Source organism: Erythrolamprus reginae, chromosome 1, assembly GCF_031021105.1.
Source record: "Erythrolamprus reginae isolate rEryReg1 chromosome 1, rEryReg1.hap1, whole genome shotgun sequence".
NCBI classification, from domain to species: domain Eukaryota; kingdom Metazoa; phylum Chordata; class Lepidosauria; order Squamata; family Dipsadidae; genus Erythrolamprus; species Erythrolamprus reginae.
This window is the reverse complement of record NC_091950.1, coordinates 95,720,009-95,743,787: the sequence shown is the minus strand read 5'-3', so window position 1 is coordinate 95,743,787 and position 23,779 is coordinate 95,720,009. Positions and strand designations below refer to the sequence as shown.

General features: G+C 41.4%; 1 protein-coding gene across 1 annotated transcript in view; it reads left to right on the top strand.

Moving 5' to 3' along the window:
* The first annotated feature begins 2,447 nt into the window (after window positions 1–2,447).
* Window positions 2,448–23,779, top strand: part of DGKZ (diacylglycerol kinase zeta) — a 228,865-nt gene continuing 207,533 nt past the window's right edge. The window contains exon 1 of the mRNA XM_070760425.1: window positions 2,448–3,458. Coding sequence (XP_070616526.1) covers window positions 3,211–3,458 — 248 coding nt within the window. The 5' untranslated portion in view covers window positions 2,448–3,210. The remainder of the gene's footprint in view (window positions 3,459–23,779) is intronic.

The following is a 23,779-nucleotide window of genomic DNA, read 5'->3' as shown; positions in this document are numbered from 1 at the left end:
TTTTTTTCTCTGAAGACGTTTTGCTTCTCATCCAAGAAGCTTCTTCAGTTCTGACTAGATGGTGGGAAATGGAGGGATTTATACTCCTTGCAGACAGCTGGTCATTTGCATTCTTTTAGCAAATCCACCTGGAGGTTTATCTATGTCATGAGAGTCACCCGAGTGGTGCAAATGGACGTGGAGCCTTCTTTGGAACTATTGAAAGGACTGTGTTGTAGACTGGAGATAGATGCTGTTGTATCCCTCCTCCTCTGTTGAGAGAAGGTTGTTCAATTTTGACATATGGATGGCCTCTTAACGACCCCACTCACTAAAAGAATGCAAATGACCAGTTGCCTTCAAGGAGTACAAATCCTTTCATTCCCCATCATCCACTCAGAACTTCTTGGATGAGTAACTTCCCCCCCAAAAGTTGCCTCTTGAAAAAGAACCTTTGGGGTGTCCAAAGTACATTCATTTCAGCCTGGTTATTTGTGCCTCCAGTGAAAGCTATGGCTTGATTTGCTCCATGATCCATCAGTTGGCTTCCTTGACTGGGCGTGGTATTTTCAGAGGTCTTTCAACATTCAAACGTGCCCATGTTCTTTGCATCCTGCTTCTTCCAAGTCCAACTTTTGCTGTGGCTTTCTTCCCCCCCCCCCCCCCCGAAATTTGCTTTTTTGGGGAGGCAACTTCCTTCTTTTGAAGATGTTTCCCTTCTCATTCAAGAACCTTCTTCAGAGCTGAAGAAACGTCTTCAAAAGAGGGGGGGGACCGAGAAAGTCCAGTTACCTCCTGAAAAAGCACATTAAGGAGCCAGGGTGGCACACTGGTTAGAGTGCAGCATTGCAGGTTACTTCAGCCAACTGCTAGCTGTAGTTCAGCAGTTCAAATCTCACCACCAGATCAAGGTTGACTCAGCCTTCCATCCTTCCGAGATGGGTAAAAATGAGGACGCAGATTGTTGGAGGCAATATGCTGATTCTGTAAACCGCTTAGAGAGGGCTGTAAAAGCACCATGAAGCGGTACATAAGTCTAAATGCTTATTGCTATGACTGAGAATTTCTACAGACCTCCATAGAGTGCAGCCGGCAAATCCTACGCTATTCTGATTTAGCAGAGTAACAGATTTGGGAGGGACTTTATAGGTCATCTAGCCCAACACAGACACCCCATACAGAAGTTCCATTTCCGACAAATGGCAGTCCAATATACAGTGGTACCTCTACTTAACAACTTAATTCGTTCCGTGGCCAGATTCTTAAGTAGAAAAGTTTGTAAGTAGAAGCAATTTTTCCTATAGGAAACAATGTAAAAGTAAATAATGCATGCAAACCCATTAGGAAAGAAATAAAAGCTCAGAATTTGGGTGGGAGGACGAGGGGGAAGAAGAGGAGGAGGCGAGTCGCTGCTCAAGGAAGAAGGTGAGGTGAGGGGAGACAAAAAAATCCAAAACTTTAAGGCTTAAAAAAAAAGAAGAGAGGGACTCTGAGGTGGTGAGGAGGAGCATGAGCCTCCCATACACTGCGCCAGAGAGAGAAACCCAGGTGGGCGAGAGGGGGGGACTGAATGAATAAGTGAGTGAGTGAGTGAATAAATAAATGAGTGAGTGAATGAATGAATGAATAAATGAGTGAACGAATGAATAAATAAATGAGTAAATGAATGAATGAATGAATGAATAAGTGAGTGAATGAATGAATAAATAAATGAGTGAGTGAGTGAATGAATATATCAGTGAGTGAATGAATGAATGAATGAATAAGTGAGTGAGCGAGCGAGCAAATGAATAATAATAATTTAATAATAATTTATTGGATTTGTATGCCGCTCCTCTCCGCAGACTCCGCAGAATGAATAAATGAGTGGGTGAATGAATGAATGAATGAATGAATGAATGAATAAGTGAGTGAGCGAATGAATGAATAAATGAGTGAGAGAGTGATTGAGTGAATTTATTTATTTATTTATTTATTTATTTATTTATTTATTGATTTGATTTGATTTGATTTGATTTGATTTGATTTGATTTGATTTGATTTGATTTGATTTGATTTGATTTGATTTGATTTGTATACCGCCCCTCTCCGAGGACTCAGAGCGGCAATAAATAAGTGAGTGAGTGAGTGAACAAATAAATGAATAAGTGAGTGAGTGAGCAAGCGAATAAATAAATGAGTGAATGAATGAATAAATGAATAAGTGAGTGAGTGAATGAATGAATGAATGAATGAATGAATGAATGAATGAATAAATAAATAATGAATGAATGAATAAACTTATTATCCCCACTGCGTCCCTCCCCCAGCAGCCCATTACTGCTAGCCAGCATAAAACAGTTAACAACGGAACTAGGACTGACAAGCTTCCTTATTTCTGGGGAAGCTGGGAGGAGAGACCAATAAAAACAATCCAAGTTTTCCCCACGCTGGCTATTTAAGTTCAACCAATCAGGCAGCAGTCAGGGCGGTTAAGCCAGGATTCAACAGGTATCTCCTGAGCCCCGAACTTACTTTCCTCCAGGCTCCTCTTCTCCTGTTACTGGTTTGCCAAGGGTTAAGGATCCGTTTCCGCGCGTCTCTTGAGGTGACACTGCAATCTTTGGGTAGCTTGAACACAGCGACACCTTCCATCCTCTCCAACCCCACCTCTCTATTACGCGCGCCCTCTCTCTTTTGCCTGCCTCCTTCTGGGTCTCCGGAGCTGCAGGATCCGGCGCTTGGCTTGGACCGCTGTGGATCTTCTGCGGAGGTTCCGGATTTGGGAGCCGAGCGTTTGGACCGGAGTTGCCAAAGCCACCTGCGCTCGCCTCTGTCTTGCGCCACCGCCGGTCGGAGGAGACGCAGAGAGCTTTGCTCGCTTTGGAGACCGGGGTCTTCCTCTCGGCGCTTCCCATCCTCGGTTCCTTCTCGGACTAAAACTTCAGCCCTTCTCCTACAAGGGCTTCTTCTTCTTCCAGAAGCGCCAGAGACACTTATCCCATCTTTAACTCTTTTTGCTGGGGGCATTTCAACCCTCGCCATCCCGGCAACTTGGATTCCCCAAAGAGGGGAGTCGAAGAAGACGAAGGTTGAGCTTTCTCTCGGCTGCGCCCTACCCCCAGGAAAGAAAATCCGATCCACCTGCCCCCCCCCCAAAGAGTCCCAGATCAACAGGAGCCCCCCCAAACGAGCAGGCAGGTGGGGGGCAGGTAGGAACCCGAGCGCAAAAAAGGAGCCCCTCGAAGAAGCATGGCTGAAGCCCCCCGGAACCGGAGCAGCTGGGATGCCGCGGGAAGCGGCGCGGCGGCGGCCAAAGAGATCCAAACCCCCCTGCGGAGGCTGGCAGGCAGAAACGAGTGGAGGGTCCTGGGAGCTGGGAAATCTCTGCCGTCCACTCTGGGGCCCACCTTGAAACCCTCCGAAGCCGCGGCGGGCCCGTCCTCCGGGATGGACGACCAATTCCTGCACTTGGCTATCAAGAAGCAGGTTTCCTATAGGTAAGCTGCTGCACAAGTGATCGGGGTCGGTGCTAAACATTGAAACAGAGGTCCTTCCTTCCTTCCTTCCCTCCCTCCCTCCCTCCTCCTTCCTTCCTTCCTTCCCTTCTCCTTTTCTCCTTCCTTCCTTCTTTTGTTCATTCGTTCCTTCCTCCTTCCCTCCTCCTTTCCTTCCTTCCCTCCATCCTCCCTCCCTCTCTCCCACCCTCCCCCTCCCTTCCTCCCTTCCTCTTTCCTCCCTTCCCTCCCTCCTTCCTTCCTTTCCTCCTTCCTTATATCCCTCCCTCCATCCTCCTTCCTACCTTCTCTCCCTCCTCCTTCTTTCCTTTGTTCGTTCCTTCCTCCTTCCCTCCTTCTTTCCTTCCTTTCTTCCTTCCCTCCTTCCTCCGTCCCTCCCACCTTCTTCCTTCCTTCCCTCCCTCCATTCTTCCTCCTTCCTTCCTTCCCCTCCCTCCTTCCTCCCTTCCTCCTTTCTTCCTTCCCTTCCTCCTTTCTTCCTTCCCTCCCTCCCTCCTTCCTTCCTTCCTCCCACCCTCCTTCCTTCCTTCCTTCTTTCTTCCTTTCTTCCACCCCCTCCCTCCTTCCTTCCCTCCTCCCTTCTTCCTTCCTCCCTTCCCTCCTTCCTTCCTTCGAAGGGTTTACATCTCAATCTTTTGCCATTTAATCTTACACGCACACATTAAGAATGAGAACCTTGGTGAACACACTAGATTTAAGAATAGCTCACAAATTCTAACAGTTGGCTATATCAAGATAATAGCCTCCAGACGTACAATCTGTTCCCTTAGTTTTGTGTCGAGCATCTCTTCCATGCTGAAGTCATAAAAAAAGGATAGTAAAACTTCTGGAGTTTAGTAAATAGGAAAAGGGGGGGATGCAATGAGGTAGGGAGGGGGGAGGTTGACTGAATAAGCTGAAACCCACCTGCAGCCATTTGTGTCCAGTCTGGATTTAGATACAGTTGAATACAGAGATTTTGACTCTTGGGCGATAAGGGTGCTGTCTGAGCCTGGGACTGCCTGGCATTCATATTTCTCTCATCTCCAGCAAAGCACTTTATTTCTTGGCCCAGGATAGGAAACCATTTGTGCATTTACAGTTTTTATGTACAACGTTGACAATACCAGTATGCACTTACATTGTGTGAAGGGCAAGGAAGCACATACTTTAGAAAAGCCACCTGCACATTTTATACCAACATAGTACATTGGAGTGATCAAGTGAGAAGAGTCCAAAGAGGGATGTGAAGTCTGGGGAAATGAAACAGCCTCATTTCTCCTGCTAGAGAGCAATCCCTTCCTGTGAACTTACAAAGCTGCATCTTGAGTTTCCGCAGGTGAAAATGTGAACACTTTTTGAGTATCAGTATTCCTCATCAGGAAAGCTTAAAAAAAAAACCCACTAGGCTTCTTTGCTTGACTGTGATTTTTTAAAAAATATGCACACATACTTAAGCAACTTAAATCCACTTTAGAAAGAGTGGTACATTTTTTTTCCATCTTGCATTGCGCTAACAATTCTCTATGGTTATTATCATATAGCTATTTTAGCTATTAATAACTTCCAATTCAGCTGGGGAGATTGAGAGAGAGAGAGAGAGCAGTTCTCTGTTCTGAAAACCTGGTCTGGTTGTACATTTTACAGAGGAAATAAGGTTGCTATACTGACATTGCAACCTCCTGTGGGGAAAAGTTCCCTTATTCCCTTCATTTAACAAGGGCACATGCATTTTGAACTCGGATCTGATTTTCTGCCTGAGCCTTTTCTCTAGGTAGGATGAATGGTAAGGTAACTGGGGCGTTGGATCAGACATTCATTCTTGAAAATCCACTTTCTGATTTTCAGGATGTTAAGCAAAAAGCCATTTGTTCAGCCGGGCTTTTTATTAACCTGGCATTTTAATTATCTGCTGCCCTGTTTCAGTTTGCAGGGTGAATGGCTTTTAATTGTTTAGATTGTTTAAGCATGATTACTGATTGCTTTGAATGTCGCTGTCCAGCTAAGATTTGTATCCTATCAATAAATACATTAGAGCCACGTTACAATTGCATTTTTATTATTTATTTTTATTTATTTATTTGGTCCAATACATAATACACATTGAAGAGAAAGATATGTAATAATATAAGTAAAGAAAACAATAGAAGAAAAGATATAAAAGTATAGGTGAACATATTTGAAAGGAAGAAAAGATAAATGAGATAAGGAGAGACAATTGGACAGGGGACGGAAGGCACACTGGTGCACTTATGTACACCCCTTACTGACCTCTAAGGAACCTGGAGAGGTCAATCGTAGATAGTCTAAGGCTCAGAAACATGCCAGTTGTGCAAAGAGTGTTGAGAAGCTTCAGCCAGGCTCCATGTGTCTGTATTTGAGCCCCTAAAAGAATTGCTTATCCTAAGTGCTGTTTTAAGATGCTAAGGTTAAAGCAGCAAAAGAAGAAGGGAGCTGTGGTCCTTTGTAAAAAATCTGTGACCGATTCCCTGGTCATCAACCCTCGTTAACCTTTTTGGAATATGCCATTGCACAGAGGGAAATATTTTAAAACTAGAGAGAAATGAAATGCCATAAAATTCTGCCCATAAGAAAATTGCTCGCTGGGACTCAGAAGCTGTAAAGGCATTCTAGCCTGACTATTATGCAGAACAATAGATTATCAAGGATTAATACGAAAAGAGAGTAGGCTTATTTTTCATAGCATTGTCACAGCCTACATATTCTGAGTACATCAGTTGATGATTATTCAAAATTCTATGGAAGAGAGGTGCAGTACAATACAAACATCTTTCAGCTGTGGCGAGGGGGGCATTTGCCCAGGTTCGCCTGGTGCAGCAGTTGCGGCCCTATTTGGACAGGAAGTCACTGCTCACAGTCACTCATGCCCTCATCACCTCGAGGCTCGACTACTGTAACGCTCTCTACATGGGGCTACCTTTGAAAAGTGTTCAGAAACTTCAGATCGTGCAGAATGCAGCTGCGAGAGCAATCATGGGCTTCCCTAAATATGCCCATGTCACACCAACACTCCGCAGTCTGCATTGGTTGCCGATCAGTTTCCGGTCACAATTCAAAGTGTTGGTTATGACCTATAAAGCCCTTCATGACACCGGGCCAGATTATCTCAGGGACCGCCTTCTGCCGCATGAATCCCAGCGACCAGTTAGGTCCCACAGAATGGGCCTTCTCCGGGTGCCGTCAACTAAACAATGTCGGTTGGCAGGGCCCAGGGGAAGAGCCTTCTCTGTGGCGGCCCCGGCCCTCTGGAACCAACTCCCCCCAGAGATTAGAATAGCCCCCACCCTCCTTGCCTTTCGTAAGCTCCTCAAAACCCACCGCTGCCGTCAGGCATGGGGGAATTAAGATAATCTTTCCCCCTAGGCTCCTACAATTTATGTATGGTATGTTTGTATGTATGATTGGTTTTATAACAAGGGTTTTTAGCTGTTGTAGTATTGGATTTTTACATTCTGTTTTTTGTCACTGTTGTTAGCCGCCCTGAGTCCACGGAGAGGGGCAGCATACAAATCCAATAAATAAATAAATAAATAAATGAATGAATGAATGAATAAATAAACAAACAAACAAACAAACAAACAAACAAACAAACAAACAGTGGTACCCCTACTTACTTACGTAGAGGTACAGTGGTACCTCTATTTATGAACTTAATTCGTTCCTTGACCAGGTTCTTAAGTAGAAAAGTTTGTAAGGAGAAGCAATTTTTCCCATAGGAATCAATGTAAAAGCAAATAATGTGTGCGATTGGGGAAACCACAGGGAAGGTGGAGGCTCTGTTTCTTCCCAGGAGATTCCTAGAGAGACCCCATGGAAGCTTCTCGCTGCCTTTTCTGGTTACAGTTTCGGAGGCTCGGGTTTGTAAGTGGAAAATGGTTCTTGAGAAGAGGCAAAAAAATCTTGAACACCCGGTTCTTATCTGGAAAAGTTCGTAAGTAGAGGCATTCTTAGGTTGAGATACCACTGTATAGGATTGGTTCCAGACTCTTAATTATATTGTGGGACACAGGCTTCCTCTTCTTTTTTCCCTGTATGGCCAAGGATTCTTTAAATGTTCTTCTGTTCACATCATCGCACCCTTGGTTTGCTCTGATCTGGATCAGGTACAGACCATTTATATGTGTCTGCTTGTGACCCAGAAAACATCTAACACGCTGATATCCTCCATGCCTTGCCGTTTCTAGTTATAATTAATGCAGTGATAACTGTTGAAAGTGACTCATGGAGTTGTCAGTCAGGACAAAACGTTCAAACTTTTTTTCTTAACCAATTAAGAATAGATACCAACTCTTTTTTTCCTATAATGCCAAAAAAGACGTACAATATCCAGGGGTGCTAAGCCTCATTTATAATACTCTAAGAATACAATGTTTTGGTCCATGGTGGGGTATCTATTATTAACACATGTTAATACATGGGAAACAATCACCTTTCAACCAGAATATAGGAAAGCTTAGCATTTTTGTTGATATCTGACCTACAATCAAATGAGGAAAATGAAAGAGAGACAAGAGACGAGATGTTGAGCAGCTGTCTGTGAGCTAGACTTTTGGTGTATTTCCTGTGTTCAACTATCCCAAAAATCAGGTTCCATCAAAAATATATGCAGAATGGAGCAACCCAGCCGTGTGGGATCACTCACAAACGCGAATCCTAGAAAGAAGACTTAGACACATATTCTCTCTGGGTGAAGTGACACAGCATAGAGTTGCGTACTTCTTTTTATTTGGGAGCATGAGCAAAATGGGGATAATTACACGTACATGTCAAGTGATACACAAACATCCAATCATAGTTCCCTCTAAGCTGAGCAGTGAGCAATCGCTCACTTAAAAATCATCATCAACTCAGAGTTTTCCAAACCTGCCCAGAAGCCGAGAGGGAAAGAGTGAGAGGGAAGGAGAGAGAGAGGAAGAGAGAGAAACAGATAGAAAAAAGAGAGGGAGGAAAAGAGAAAGAAAAAGAATGGGAGTAAGGAAGAGAGAAAGAAAATCAAAATCTAGTTTGAAACTAGCTCAACTATTTAAGTGGCATTTTGATATTGATAGAGTTGCCCTATTTTATTTTGAAATTCTCTGAGGCAAAACAGGGTGGGTTTTTTATTTATTTATTTGTTTGTTTGTTTGTTTGTTTGTTTATTTATTATTTCTATGCCGCCCAGTCCCGAAGGGAGTGCCGCTCAGACATTATACTTTTCCGCCACCCCCCAAAAAAATTAGAGGGAACACTGCATCCAATAACATAACTTCAAACATGACATATCTTAGAGTCCTTCCTTTCCCACAAACCAATTTCCTAGAAACTTTTCCTTTGAGCAAATGTTTCTCACACCTAATTTCTCTGAAGCCTTCTGCCTTATCACAACCAATCTCCTTAATCACCCTCTCGTCCTGTGTTTGCTTCAGGCAATGTAAATCTCCCCCTTTGATCGTGTAACGTCCTGTCTGGAGTGATGTAAACTTGTTTATCAGTGAGATGTTTATTGAGCCCTTTTATGGTCAGTCGTTTCCCTGTTGTAATTCATCAGTAATACAGACTAGGTAAGTTAGTACCGTCCTATCCTGGCAATAATAGAATCAGGGTAAGCAGAGCATTTTTATGCTAGAGGTCCAGATATATATGATATGAAATAATCCTATTCTAACATTTTTATGCTATACTGCAACAGAATGGCAACACATTACAATATGCTGGAATCTTCCTTTGAGTTACATTGAGCAGACAAACCCGCATTACTCTGCATAGTAGGGGACCATATTTACAGTCCTTCCAGCCACTCCAGACAGGCTATCACTTCTTGATCCATATTATTATTATTCCAATCCAGAATAGAAAACATTCATAGAAGGACAATTGGCTACCCTATCATGGGCAAATTAGTGATGGGGTGGGAGGGGTGAGAGGGATTTTTGGCCAATTCCGACTGATTTCTGTTCACTTTTACCCGCCTTCTCATATGGCTAAAGGGAGTGAAAAACAACAACAGAATTTCATTTTTTGCATTGCCTCTCTAGACTTAATGTTGAGCACTGAAAAAGTAAGGATTGATCTACTTCATGTTCAACCATAGAAACATAGAAACACAGAAGTCTGACGGCAGAAAAAGACCTCATGGTCCATCTAGTCTGCCCTTATACTATTTCCTGTATTTTATCTGTATTTTAACCACTCTTATTATTCAGCAACAACCGCCACCTCAGCTAGTTAAGCATATTGTAAGAATTCCCTAAGTATATTGTTGTGGTCCCATCCCTGAATACTACCATCATCGGATTCTTGACTGCTTTATTATTTATCTATTTATTTATTGGACTTTTATGCCACCCCTCTCTGAGGAATCGGGGTGGCTTACAGCATATAATAAAACAACGTATAACATTTTAGACCCAATTAATTAAATATAAAATCTGAAAAACCCAAGCCATAAAAAGCAGTCGTTCCCATTCAATCAACTTTCTCTCAAGGACATTCATTGGCCAGGGGGCAAGAATCTAACTGCCCCAAGCCTAGTGGCACAAATGAGTCTTAAGACTCTTGCGGAAGGCAAGGAGGGTGGGGGCAGTAGGAATCTCTGGGGAGAGTTGATTCCAGAGGGCCGGGCCACCACAGACAAGGCTCTTCCCCTAGGACCTGCCAACCAACATTGTTTAGTTGATGGGACCTGGAGAAGGCCAACTCTCTGGGACCTGACCAGTCACTGGGATTTGTGCAGCAGAAGGCGGTTCCATAGATCAGTGTTTCCCAACCTTGGCAACTTGAAGATATTTGGACTTCAACTCCCAGAATTCCCCAGCCAGCAAACGCTGGCTGGGGAATTCTGGGAGTTGAAGTCCAAATATCTTCAAGTTGCCAAGGTTGGGAAACACTGCCATAGATAATCTGGTCCGATGCCATGTATTTATTATTATTATTATTATTATTTATTTATTTATTAGATTTGAATGCCACCCCTCTCCGCAGACTCGGGGTGGCTCACAGCAGTGATAAAACAGTATACAATGGTAAATCTAATATTAAGTCTAAAATAACAATTTTACATTAAAAACCTAAAAAAGCCCTTATATAAAAACATACATATAAACATTCCATACATAGTTTTACTCATCAGCTGAACATTTACTGTATATATTCTATAGTGTAGGAATGACCTTGGAGTCAGGAAAAGAGTCACAGCCAGAGAAATGTAGGGTATGAGACATCTTTGCTTACAGAAGGAATGTAGGGATGGCTAACATTTCTGATTAGATCATCTGGGCATGCTTTCTGTCTGGATTGCCTCACAAGCTCACATATATACACATTTTACAAACATACATTAATGTATCAGGTGCAAATTTAAAAAGAATTACTCTAAACAGAAATGTAGCAATTATCTTATGAGGTTGCTACTACAATGCCTCTGGCCAACTGATCATACATTTTCTCTTTTTGCAATACAGTCAATACATCTTAATGAACAACTCCAAGGCTCCTCACTTTATAATTAAGCAAGGATTGGACCAGATAACATTTAAATTAGATTGTTCTTTGTCAAAGATTAGTTTAGATTGTTAGATTAATCTAACAATCTAAAGATTAGTTAATTAACTAAGATGTGCACTTGACTTTACTCTCCTCTTGGTTCTGGACTGGACTATGTTTAATTCAAAGGGACATGGTGGCTCAGTGGCTAAGACGCTAAGCTTGTCTATCAACAATTCAGCGGTTCGAATCCCTAGTATCGTGTAATGGAGTGAGTTACTTGTCCCAGCTTCTGCCAACTTAGCAGTTTGAAAGCACGTACAAAATGCAAGTAGAAAAATAGGAACCACCATTTGTGGGAAGGTAACAGCATCTTTGGTATTTGGTCTTTGGTATTTAGTCATGCTGGCCATATGACCATGGAGATGTCTTCACACAGTGCTGGCTCTTTGGCTTAGAAATGGAGATGAGCACTGTCCCCTAGAGTTGGGAATGATTAGCACATAAATACGAGGGGAACCTTTACCTTTACCTATGATAAATTCAATGCATTTTGAAATGTTTAGATGAAGGGATGGATTTCTTACAAACATTACAGGTAGTCCTTGACTTTAGACTGGTTACTTAATGGCCATTTGAAGTTCCAACAGACCTATCTTATGACCAGATTTTGAAGTTATGATTTATTTTCCCCAACAACACATCATCATACGTTGGGTGCTTGGCAAAAATGATAGCTTTTTGCAGTATTCTATGGTCACATGACTACATTTTACGACAGCCAAAAGCTGTTTGTTCCACCTTCATTTATTCCTGCTCTGCACCAGCAGCTAGCAAAAAGGGGTGGATGGCATAAGCCTTTTACATAAAGGCTTTTTAAAAAGAACACCTTTGATACATAAAGTTGGTGGAATTAAATGTTTCTTCCAGAAATAGATAGACTGTGGTGTGTGGAGGTGTCTCAGGCGGGTGGAGTGTGGGTTGAATGCATTGCACATGTTATATTTAGCATTTCCAGAGCCAAAGCTCTTAGTAAGAGTGGATTTACAAGGTTTATTGGCATCAACCTTTGCAAAAACTGCAGTGTTTGGAACGAAGAAGGTTTCATGTTTGTAGAATTCTTTATAGCATAGAATTGTTTATTGGCCAAGTGCAATTGGACACACAAGGAATTTGTCTTTGGTGCAGATGCTCTCAGTGTACGTAAAAGAAAAAGATACATTTGTCAAGAATCATGAGGTACAACACTTAATGATTGTCATAGGGGTCAAATAAGCTATGAGGAAACAATCAATAATAATAAAAATCTTAAGGATACAAGCAACAAGTTACAGTCACAGTCATAAGTGGGAGGAGATGGGTGATAGAAATGATGAGAAAAAACTAATAAGAATAGTAGTGCAGACTTAGCAAATAGTTTGAGAGTGTTGAGGGAATTATTTGTTTAGCAGAATGATGGTGTTGGGGAAAAAACTGCTATTGTGTCGAATCCCAGCGACCGGTGAGGTCCCACAGAGTTGGCCTCCTTAGAGTCCCGTCGACCAAACAATGTCGGTTGGTGGGACCTAGGGGAAGAGCCTTCTCTGTGGGAGCCCCGCCCCTCTGGAATCAACTCCCCCCAGAGATTCACACTGCCCCCTCCTTCCTTGCCTTCCGAAAGAGCCTAAAAACTCATCTTTGCCGCCAGGCTTGGGACTCTTAGATCTTCCCCTGACCACTGAATGCTTTAAGTATGATTGCTGAATGTTTGGTTAATAAGTTATTTTTTTTAGGTTAATCTTCTCTTTTAATTGTTTTTAATATTGTAGTACTAATTGGATTATATTACTGTTCTGTTTTTATATATGCTGTGAGCCGCCCCGAGTCCTCGGAGAGGGGCGGCATACAAATCCAATTAAATAAAAATAAAAATAAATACTAGTTGTCTTGGTGTGCGATGCTCTATAGCTTTGTACCTGGTTGCAGAAGTTCCAGAACTATCTTGTGGAAGTAAGTTAAAACATCAGTCTGGATTAAAGCTTCTCAGTCCAATTCCATGTTCCTTTATATTACATTTTTTAAAATACCGGTATATGCCATTCTTTGAAACAAAGCTTTCTCAAGGCCCCTTTGTAATGTGCAGACAAATGACAATTACAGGATTGTCATTTATCTGCACATTACAAAATTAGCAGCACAGAGTGGGGGTTGCAGAGGATGGGTTTCATAAAACTAAAAAAAGTTGAACTGAGATTCAATTATGGCAAGGCCTGATCTCTTATCTTTTTATTATGCCAACTCAAAGATTGATCTAAAGTTAAATATATTAGGGAGGGGGGAAAAACAGGCTTAATTGAGATATCCCCTTGTTTTCCTCTTTTTAATTCATTAGGTAGATTTTCTTCATATGATGGTGGACAGCACATCCATACTATCCGAGAAAGACAATTAGAATAATGTCACATAATTGTCTTTTGCCACTGCAAGCTTTTCAGCTGTCTCACTTCACAATTTCTAAAATCGTATGCATGACCTTGACCTGAGAATTATGTGAAATAGTTCAACACATCTAGTGGCTATGAAATGGTGTCATAGCAGTAGTGGGTTCCTAAACCCGTTGCTATTAGTTCGCATGCGTAGAAACATCCCAAGTGGGTGGGCGGAGCCTCCTGCCACCACCGCTACAAGGTTGAACCGGGAGCAACCCACCGCTGTATCAGAGTCATAACTGCAAAACGAGCTACACTTCTACACCTAGTAAAGACTAACTGAATAATATGATTTTACATTTTAATAGAAATCATAGAACTGTGCTCTTAACTTGTGTTATTTTGTCTATGCTATGACATTATTGAAGTAGGATACTTGCTGTTCTGCTCCCACATTATAATTTTATTATTCTTTAATAAATCTTACAGCTATGCTTGCCTCTCATACATTTTTATGCTTTTTGCTGATTTGTTATTTTTTTGTAATTTTATGTTCCTACAGTGAAAGCTGTCTTATAATGACTTGGCAGCTAAAAACTGAAATAAAGGGATAATCTTGTAAAAGGAGATATTATGTGTAAATAAGTTACATGTCAAATCAAATCACTAAACCTCCCTTGGCAGTGTGAAGGCTAAACCCACAAATTTCCCAAATGAACAGATTTATCTCCCTTTCATCCAGTGATGGGCTACCAAAATTTTTACTACCACACTGTGGGCTTATGCATTTTGTTTCAACATCTTTCAGTGCAAATTGGGTGCTCAGGGGTGGAGTGCCAAATTTTGCTACCGGAACTGCGTTCCTGACCATTCCCGTAGGAGCCCACCACTGCTTTCATCATATGTATGTTGTATCTACATCTCCAAGATGTAGAGCTAAAACCCTTTGTTTATTCTTTTATAAACTTCTTTCATATTTAGGGTCAGTCACATAACATATTTTGCTGTCTAAGATAGGCATTCTTTCCCATCAGTCAAGACACAATGTTCCATCCTAATGAAATTTTTATTACAGTATAAGAGAATATCTCAACAATAATAGCAATTATTCATAATCAACTATTTATTCTGTGACATGCAAAACCTTCTGTTTAGGCCAACTCTTAGCTATGCTTAATGTTGCTCTTTTATAGCTCATTTTTCGGCTTTTTCTGCAATTTTCTTCTTTTTCAACACAAATTTTTTTCTTAGAAACAAACTTCTTTTTACTTTCTATTCCTTGTTCCTTGGCATTTATACCCATCATTTCATTCTCCATTTCTTTCCCTGAGTTGTTTTCCTTTTCCTATCTTATTTATTCATTTATTCATTCATTTATTTTGTCAAGTACGTATTGGTAGTATACAAAATATAACAATGTTTATATACATGATACTAGTAAGAGAGAAACATTAGGACAGGGGACAGTAGGCACGCTGGTGCCCCTTATTGACCTCTTTTATTACCCTATCATGTTTCTCTTCTTTTTCTTCCCTTCTTTTTCCTACTTTCCTTCCTTTCTGCCTTGCCTTGCCTTATTCTCCATCTCCCTTTTCCAAATCATCACTCTATATACCATCTTTCAAAACTAGCTCCGAAAATTCTTCTGAACATCAGCTGCTTGAAATTCACTTTTGAGTTAAACACACACATGCATACCAATCACAAGATGACATAATGGTGACAAGGGGGGACATTTTCTGCACTTTGGTCATCTCAAAATCTCCCCTTCTACTTTTTTGTGCACAGAAAAGAAGTTTAATTAATAGCCTGGGAGAAAAAGTGGTACATTTGTATTCCCAGAAGGCTGCTTTCATTTAAAACAAAACAAAACAAAACAAAAACAGGGAAAATCACTATATGTAAAACATGGTTTGGCCCTAAGCTCTGAAGAACACGAAGTAGAAATAAAGAGAAGAATACATTGTGAGCCAATGTACTTTTCCAGATCACTGAATAATCATAGCCAGGAGCAATAATTCATAAATTTAGTGCCCTATGGACAGAATGGACAATATAAAGTGTAATGTGTGCTTGGAAGCATCCTTTGAATTATTATTATTATTATTATTATTATTATTATTATTATTATTATTATTAGTGGTAGTGGTAGTAGTTGTTGTTGTATTGGGTCAGGAAACAGTAAGAAGATTTTTCTCATTTCAACTACGTTTTCAGCACTTAATATATACTGTATCTCCAAATCTATCATGGGCAATGACCTATTTGTTGCAGTTCTTCCAGGCAAGATTACAACTACACGTGATGGCAAGATCAGCTCAATCATTCAATCAATAATTTGATCAATCAAGTTTATGTCACACCCATAGATCATAATAAGAGAACCAATTTCTTAGAGGTAGAGCGAGTTTTCAAGCAAAGATGGAATAGCTATCTGTTGCAAACACTGCTTTGTCTCTATATTTCTTACAGCGGGATGGTCTTTATGTGATTTGTAAAACTCTCTCCAACACTATGACTGTTATCTACGGACGTACATAGGATTATTTGCATAACAGCTGCTGCTGTCGTTTTTTCCTTCCTGAAAAGATCATAAAGACAATACTCGCCCTTCTGAATACATATCTATATTAGTCTTATTTCTATACTAGAAAGTTCACTTGTGCAACCAGAGCAGCTCCTTAGCTGCATAGCAACAGAATCCCATTTGTGTTTTTTTGGGCTTCAGCAACTCTACCACCAACGCTGCCTCAGTTTCTCTCAAATTGGCAACATGCCCTCTCTGAACCATCTGGAATCCATCCTTACTGAGCCCAGTTCCTTTTCCAGACTTATGGAAATGTTTAGGATTCAGTTATTCTCCAGAGTTGGTGTTTTTCCAGTGCAGACAGCTTGCTACTTCATTTTAGCATCTGTTAGTTATGCATCCCTGTTACAATATGATCCTGAGTACATTTGAAGTCCATGAATTCTTTTCCCTTCTTTAGGACTGCAACCTTGATGGCATAGAAAAAGCAAAACAATGAAGATATTTATTAAGGAATAGAATGAAATACTATGAGATGAAATGAGATGTTACTTACATTCCAAAGTTTTTCAACTTTGACTGCTTTAATGTGTGTGGACATGCTGGCTGGTCGAATTCTGGAAGTTGGAATTCACACACAAGGTTGAGAAATACAGCTCTAATCTTATACATTCAATTTATCTGTCTATAATTTACCGTGAAGATCCCCCTATTTCAGCTAGGTATAAATTAACACGTGCATATCTGTGTATATCAAAATATATTGTTTCTTTTGATCACTTTTTTTTTTTTTGCCAATGCATTTCTTCCTTTTTGAGAATGGGAAAACGCTGCCCTAATTTATAAGAAAGACCACAGGTTTAACCAGATAAAATTTCTGAAAACTGGGCAAAAAAAAATCTTCCACGTTCCAAAACCAAATCAAAACAAAAATCTTACTCCAAACTCAAAAAACCCCTCTGCCAACTGTATTAAATTGGAAGGAACTATATTTACAAACCACAATGTACTTCTATTTCCTTTTTCATTTTGGACATTGTTTGTGATCGTATTGTGCTTTCTTTCATATTCAACGGCTTACAGACTTTTAAATTTTCTGAGGATGGTATGCTAATAATAACCTACGTATGACAAAGAGATAGGACAGAGAGACTACCGTATTTTTGGAGTATAAGATGCACCTTTGCTTTTGGAGAGGAAAATTCATCTGGATAGCATCCTTAGTCTGGTCAGCTTCCATACATTATTTTATCTCCTAGTTAGGGATTTTAAAAAACCTTATTCAGAGAGAGTAACAATGAAAGAGTTTGCAAGCCAGTAAGAGCTGGGAACATCGTTAGCACCTGGTTAGGGCTGGAATGAAACATTTGGAGCAAGTGAGAGAAATGAAACAAACCCTGCAAAGACTTAGGGCTTGGAAAACATTCTTCACAGAGAGTAACATTGAAAGAACCTGCAAGGTAAGAGCTGGGAAAATCGTTAGCACCTAGTTAGGGCTTGGGGGGGGAGCTTCCAAAAAAAAGAGCTACACTCAGAGTATAAGACACATCTGAATTTTCAGCCTCTTTTAGGGAAGAAAAAAGGTGCATCATATATTCTGAAAAATACGATACATGGAAGCCTTTGCTTTTTATTGTTGTGCTTATTAGTTCCGAGGCTGTATTGATGTTGTTAAATATATCTGTACTTTTCTATTATTGATTAGCTCAGCATATTTCTTTGTATAGATATGACCAGGATGTGGTGCTTCTGCTGGGACCAACCTCTGCTGCTACCTTAGGTGCTCTTTGTGACCTTCCAGAGTCCCGTTTTGACCACAATGAAACTTATGGCATTTTATTTATGGACTGAGAGATGGGTCCCAGATGGGTAGCCAAGCAGAGCAGAGTAGATGCTTTATGGGTATAAGCTGATGAATAGTTTTTCTAGCTCATCCTTTCCTCTGAATCTATCAGCCCTTTAAATCATTTTAATCAGGCTTCCCAATGATGTCCCAGGGATGCTGGAGGTTCTTAGCCTGGTGTGCTCTGTCCAACTGAGTTACGCCAAACATAAAAATCTTTGCGAAGCTTTATTCTGTACAGAATAATTGATACTTGGGAATACATTCCAAATCAAGAATGTTGCCCACTAAAATCTGAGTTCCTTTTATACGGAACAAATCCCCATAAAGGAATATACAGTCATAAATCATTAGATCTCATACTGCCTTTCCACTGCCTCCATAGGAGTTGGTAGGGATCTATCCAGTGAAGGGCTATCAAAATTTTTACTACCACACTGTGAGCGTGGCCAGTAATGGGCTACCAAAATTTTTACTGCCACACTGTGGGTGTGGCTTATTTTGTGGGTGTGGCTTGATGGTCATGTGACTGGGTAGGAGTCTCTTTGCCAGCCATGTGACCAGATGGGAGTGGCTTGAACGATCACCATAGTGAAAGTGAACTGTTAAGTCCTCGACTTACAACCTCAAAAGTGTCGCTCACTGGGGTGACAATTTGATTGCAAGGGGAAAAAGACCGCAGCCCAGACCGCTTTGGCACGGAGCGGCTCAGCTCTCCTTTTTTTCCCTGCTGCTGTTGCTGCGCGCTCGTCACTTTTTTCCTCTTTCCTCCTTCCTGGCCTTGGGAGGTGGCTGCGTGAGGCTGGAGGGGAGCCGGGTAGGAGAGAAGGAAGCTCATCCGAGGCCAGGAAGGAGGAAAGAGGAAAAAAGCGAGGAGCACAGACACAGCAGCAGCAGGAGGAAAGAAATGGAGAGCCCACCCGAGACCGGTAATCCCGGAAGTGACTGCTGCCGGTCAGCTGGAGCTGGGCATGTAGCTTCATTTCCACTGGAGGAAATGTGTTCCACCCCGTCCTGCCTGCTGCCCACTCCTGGGTGTGGCTTATGCAGGATGCCCTGCATTTTCTTTCAACTTTCAGTGCAAATTGGGTGCACTGGGGTGGAACTCTATTTTCGCTACCCCACTGCATTCCCCTGCCCAGTCCGGGCAGCAGCCCATCCCTGGATCTATCCATGGGGGGAAAATCCATAATTCTAACAGTTTTCTCAGGTTTTGTGTCCAGTTCCTTTGCAATTTTTATTTTCATTTTTTTTTACTAATCACCTTTTATAACTCTTAGGGACATGGTTGCCTAAAGGTGAAGATGCTCATCTCACTCTCAGAAGGTTGGGAGTTCAATCCTAGGCAGCCGACAGATGTTTCTCTCTATCAGGGCACAAAGAGAAAATATTTATTGCGTGTAGGTGACAGGAAGGGCATCCAGCCAGTAAAGCTCTGTTCAGTCTCTTTCCTGATTCCATCCCGATACAAGGATCACAAGGTCATAAAAAGAAGAAGAAAATCACATTTTATAACTCTAATTTACAATTTGTTGTTGTTTTCCTCTCCCTCTCTGCCAAGCTGGCTGTATCAAACGTGAGGAAACATCCTACATAATGTAGACGAATAGGCTGTCTTATCATTTGCCATTCTCAGTTTCCCATGGAGTCATTCATCTCAGGTGATAGCAAAACAGAATAACAGAGTTGGAAGGTGTTGTACATACTCCTGGTCATTTGGAGGATACTGAAGAGGTTGATGACTCTGATACATATAGTGTTTATGAATTAGTGGCAGGCCCTGGGTTACAGGTATCAGAACAGGTGGGAGGCCAGCCACAGGATGTTGCTATGAGTCCAGACTCCAGTGAAGAAGAGACAGACAATCGCTGGTTAAACCCTCACTTCAGAAGAGTTCAAAGGTGGAGGGAGCAAGTGTTAGAAAAAAGATATTAAGGGGAGGAATGAGTTAATTACTGGAGTGATGTATTCGTCACGTCAGGGTGCCAGCGGGGAAGAAGGGCAGAGTTTTCAATGTTGTAATCCATCATGGAGGTGTGTCATTTTGGCTCCGGAGTGAGTTAGCTTATTCATTATTATTTCGCAGCTATTCTTGGTGCTTTTGAACTACGCTTTATAGACATAAATCTTAAGATAAGGGAGGAGGCAGGGAGGAAAGTTTGTGTGTTCTAATTACTAAAGATAAAGAGAGAGGAATGTGACTGTCTGTATTACATTTTGACTATGGAGGAGAGGAGAATAAAAATGGAGCCTTTTTGTTTATGAAATCCTGCATTCAGTAAGCGTTATTTTCAATGTAATCAAAGTTCTACCAGAATCCAGAACAGAAGGGACCTTGGAGGTCTTGTAGTCCAACCCCCTACTCAGGCAGGATACCCTGTACCATTTCAGGCAAATGGTTGTCCAATCTCTCTTAAAAACTTCCAATGTTGGAGCAACCACAATTTCTAGTTGTTCTAATTGTCAGGAAATTTCTCCTTAGTTTTGAATAGTTCCTCTCCTTGATTCGTTTCCATCCAGTGCTTCTTGTCCTGCCTTCAGATGCTTTGGAAAATAAGTTGACTCCCTCTTTTTTGTGGCATCCCCTCGTGATGATTATTGTAAGGCCAGAAAGTAATTTGGATCATGTTTAGTAGTGAAAGAGTTCGATACCGTTACTCTAGCTTCTATCCTCTGAATCAGACAGGACTTCAAGCTGGTGGTTATCAAAGGTGGATATTAAATACAACAGCAGCCAGCTATCCCAAAGCATAGAGTGAAAACTGGAAAAGAAAATAAGGATTTTAACCAACCAAAGCTAGGAAGCCAAGATGTCAGTCAATTCCAAAAGTAAACATCTGATGAGCCAGATGTCCCAGATACTGAGTTATTTTTCATCAACTCCTCCATTTCATGTATGGTTCTGTTGATGTCAGCCAGAGAGTTATTAATATATGTGCAACAGTGAATATGCAGTATGGCACATACTGCCCCCTCAGCAGCAAAAACAATGTTTAAAGCTTGCCTATTCGGAAGCGCCATCTTATAAATTTGTGCCTGCTCCTTATTTAGACCCATTAGTGCTGTGATGGTTCTGTTGGACATACTAAGAGTGTTTTCTAATGCTAAAATATTTATGTTATTTAATGTGACATCCATAGAGGGTATTTCCTAATTTGGATACCATGAGATGAGTTTATTAGGACAAAATGTCTATGGAGATTCTCAATATCCAGGTCATGACTCTTTCCAAAAGACACCTGGAATTTCTTGATGTTTCTTGGGGCTGATTCTTCTGAAATTGGTCTCCGATCCCTTATTTGTTTGTTTGTTTATTTATTTGTACTAGGTTCATGATTATTATTTTATTATTATTTATTCAACTTCTATGCCACCCGATCCCAAAGGACTCAGGGCAGCTTACAACAATAATAAAAAATACAATATAAATAGATACAAAGGGATAAAAAAAGAAGTTGAACATTATCTAAAACTAAACCATTATCTAAAACTAAAACCCCATTAAAAAGTTATTTTTTTAAAAGGTAGTCACGGTCATACACATGCGCACCATTCATAGAGTTGGCCATCAAGGATGTAAATTTATGGCCCCCAGGCCTGCCAGCAATGCCAGGTCTTCGTGGCCTTATGAAAAGCCAGCAGGGTGGGAACAGTTTGGACATTGGGTGGAAGTTGGTTCCATAGAGCAGTGTTTCCCAACCTACACGCTCCTCCACTGCAAAAACATATGGACTACTCATCTTGACCAAGGAAAATCTATAGATGCAATTTATATTGACTTCTCCAAAGCCTTTGACTCAGTGGGCCATGATAAACTACTCCTAAAACTCAAATCCTATGGCATCTCAGGAGCCCTCCACAGCTGGATTACAGCATTTCTGTCAAACAGACAACAAGTGGTTAAAATAGGAAGTACCATATCTAAACCTGTCCCTGTTAAAAGCGGTGTCCCCCAAGGTAGCGTACTGGGACCAACTCTCTTCATTCTCTACATCAATGACCTTTCTGATCTCATTACAAGCAACTGTATTCTCTTTGCAGATGATGTAAAACTCTTCAACACCACCAATAACACAACTACTCTCCAAAAAGACGTAGACTCTGTTTCTGATTGGTCTAATACATGGCAACTCCAAATCTCAACCAGCAGATGCTCTGTCCTACACATCGGCAAAAAAAATCAGAACTCCAAATACAAACTGAATAATCAAATTACCTCGGAGCACTAATTACAAAAGACCTAAGTGCCAAAGCCCACTGCAACAACATCGCCAAGAAGGTTTCAAGAGTTGTTAATCTAATCCTACGTAGTTTCTGCTCTGGAAATCTCACACTACTTACCAAAGCACACCAACTTTTGCTAGATCCATCCTAGAATACAGCTCATCTGTTTGGAACCCATACCGCATCTCAGACATTAGCACCCTCAAAAATGTCCAGAGATACTTCACCAGAAGAGCCCTGCATTCCTCCTCCCATAACAGAATACCGTATGAAACTTGACTTACAATCCTGGGCCTAGAAAGCTTAGAACTAAGACGCCTTAAACATGATCTAAGTATTGCCCACAAGATTATATGCTGCAATGTCCTGCCTGTCAACAACTACTTCAGCTTCAACCACAACAACACAAGACTACATAACAGATTCAAGCTCAATATTAACCGCTCCAAACTTGACTGTAAAAAAATACGACTTTAGTAATAGAGTTGTTGAAGCGTGGAACTCATTACCGGACTCCGTAGTGTCATCCCCTAACCCCCAACATTTTACCCTTAGACTGTCCACGGTTGACCTCTCCAGATTCCTAAGAGGTCAGTAAGGGGCGTACATAAGCGCACTAGAGTGCCTTCCGTCCCCTGTCCTATCGTCTCTCCTATATCCCATATATCTTCTCTTCTATTGCTATATCTTTCTTCTATTCTCTCATTGATTATTTTATCCTATACTCTCTCTTCTATTCTTTCTCTAATTCTATTTCCTCGAAGGTGTCCTCTATTACCTTCATTGTGTATTATTGTGTATTGGACAAAATAAATAAATAAATACATACATAAATGGGAGCAGGGTGGGAGCAGTACAGACATTGGGCGGAAGTTGGTTCCATAGAGTAGTGTTTCCCAACCTTGGCAACTTGAAGATATCTGGACTTCAACTCCCAGAATTCCCCAGCCAGCATTCGCTGGCTGGGGAATTCTGGGAGTTGAAGTCCAGATATCTTCAAGTTGCCAAGGTTGGGAGACACTGCCATAGAGTTCCATCCATGATCCTGCACATTCGATGCACCTCTTGGCATATTGATTCGAAAGTGTTGCACCCCCCCACCCAGTACATGCTGGAGAACCACCCCAGTATATCACACTGCCTGGCACAAAGCACAAGGCAGTGTTCTCTTTCTTGAAAACTGAGAGAGCCAGGCTCTTTAAGCCAGATGCAGAGCAGCCCACGTGGAACACACAGTCCTGACCTTCAAGAGGGCTGAAAAGCCAGGTGGCAGCTTCTGCTGCCCCATCTCCGTTTGCCTTCGTCTGTTGTTCGAGGCAGCTCCCTCACCCTTCCCCGTGGCCGGGCCAACGCAGTTCTGCCAGGAAGCTTCTCCTGAGCCCACTTGCAGGCAGTTTTGTTTGCTGAATAATTCGAGGTAGTCGCCCCCATGTTTTTTCGTCTTCTCCTCTGACAGATGGTTTTCACTTGCTAATGCTTCCTTCTTCCTTTGGCTGGATGAGACTTTCTGAAGAGACTGAACACATGCGGGAACCAACACATGCTGCGCACCTCTGTTCTGCTCACTTCCTGCCAATTCCACCTCTTCGTTCAGCTACTTGCCCTTTGCTTAGTATAGTATGCTCTCTTGCTGTGCATATGTCTTCTTTCTCCTCCCAGCTGGTGGGCTCTGCTTCTTCAATGCATCAGATTTGATTTGATTTGATTTGATTTGATTTGATTTGATTTGATTTGATTTGATTTGATTTGATTTGATTTGATTTGATTTGAATGCCGCACCTCTCTGAGGACTCGGGCCGGCTCACAACATATGAGAACAACGTAACAATACATCTAACAA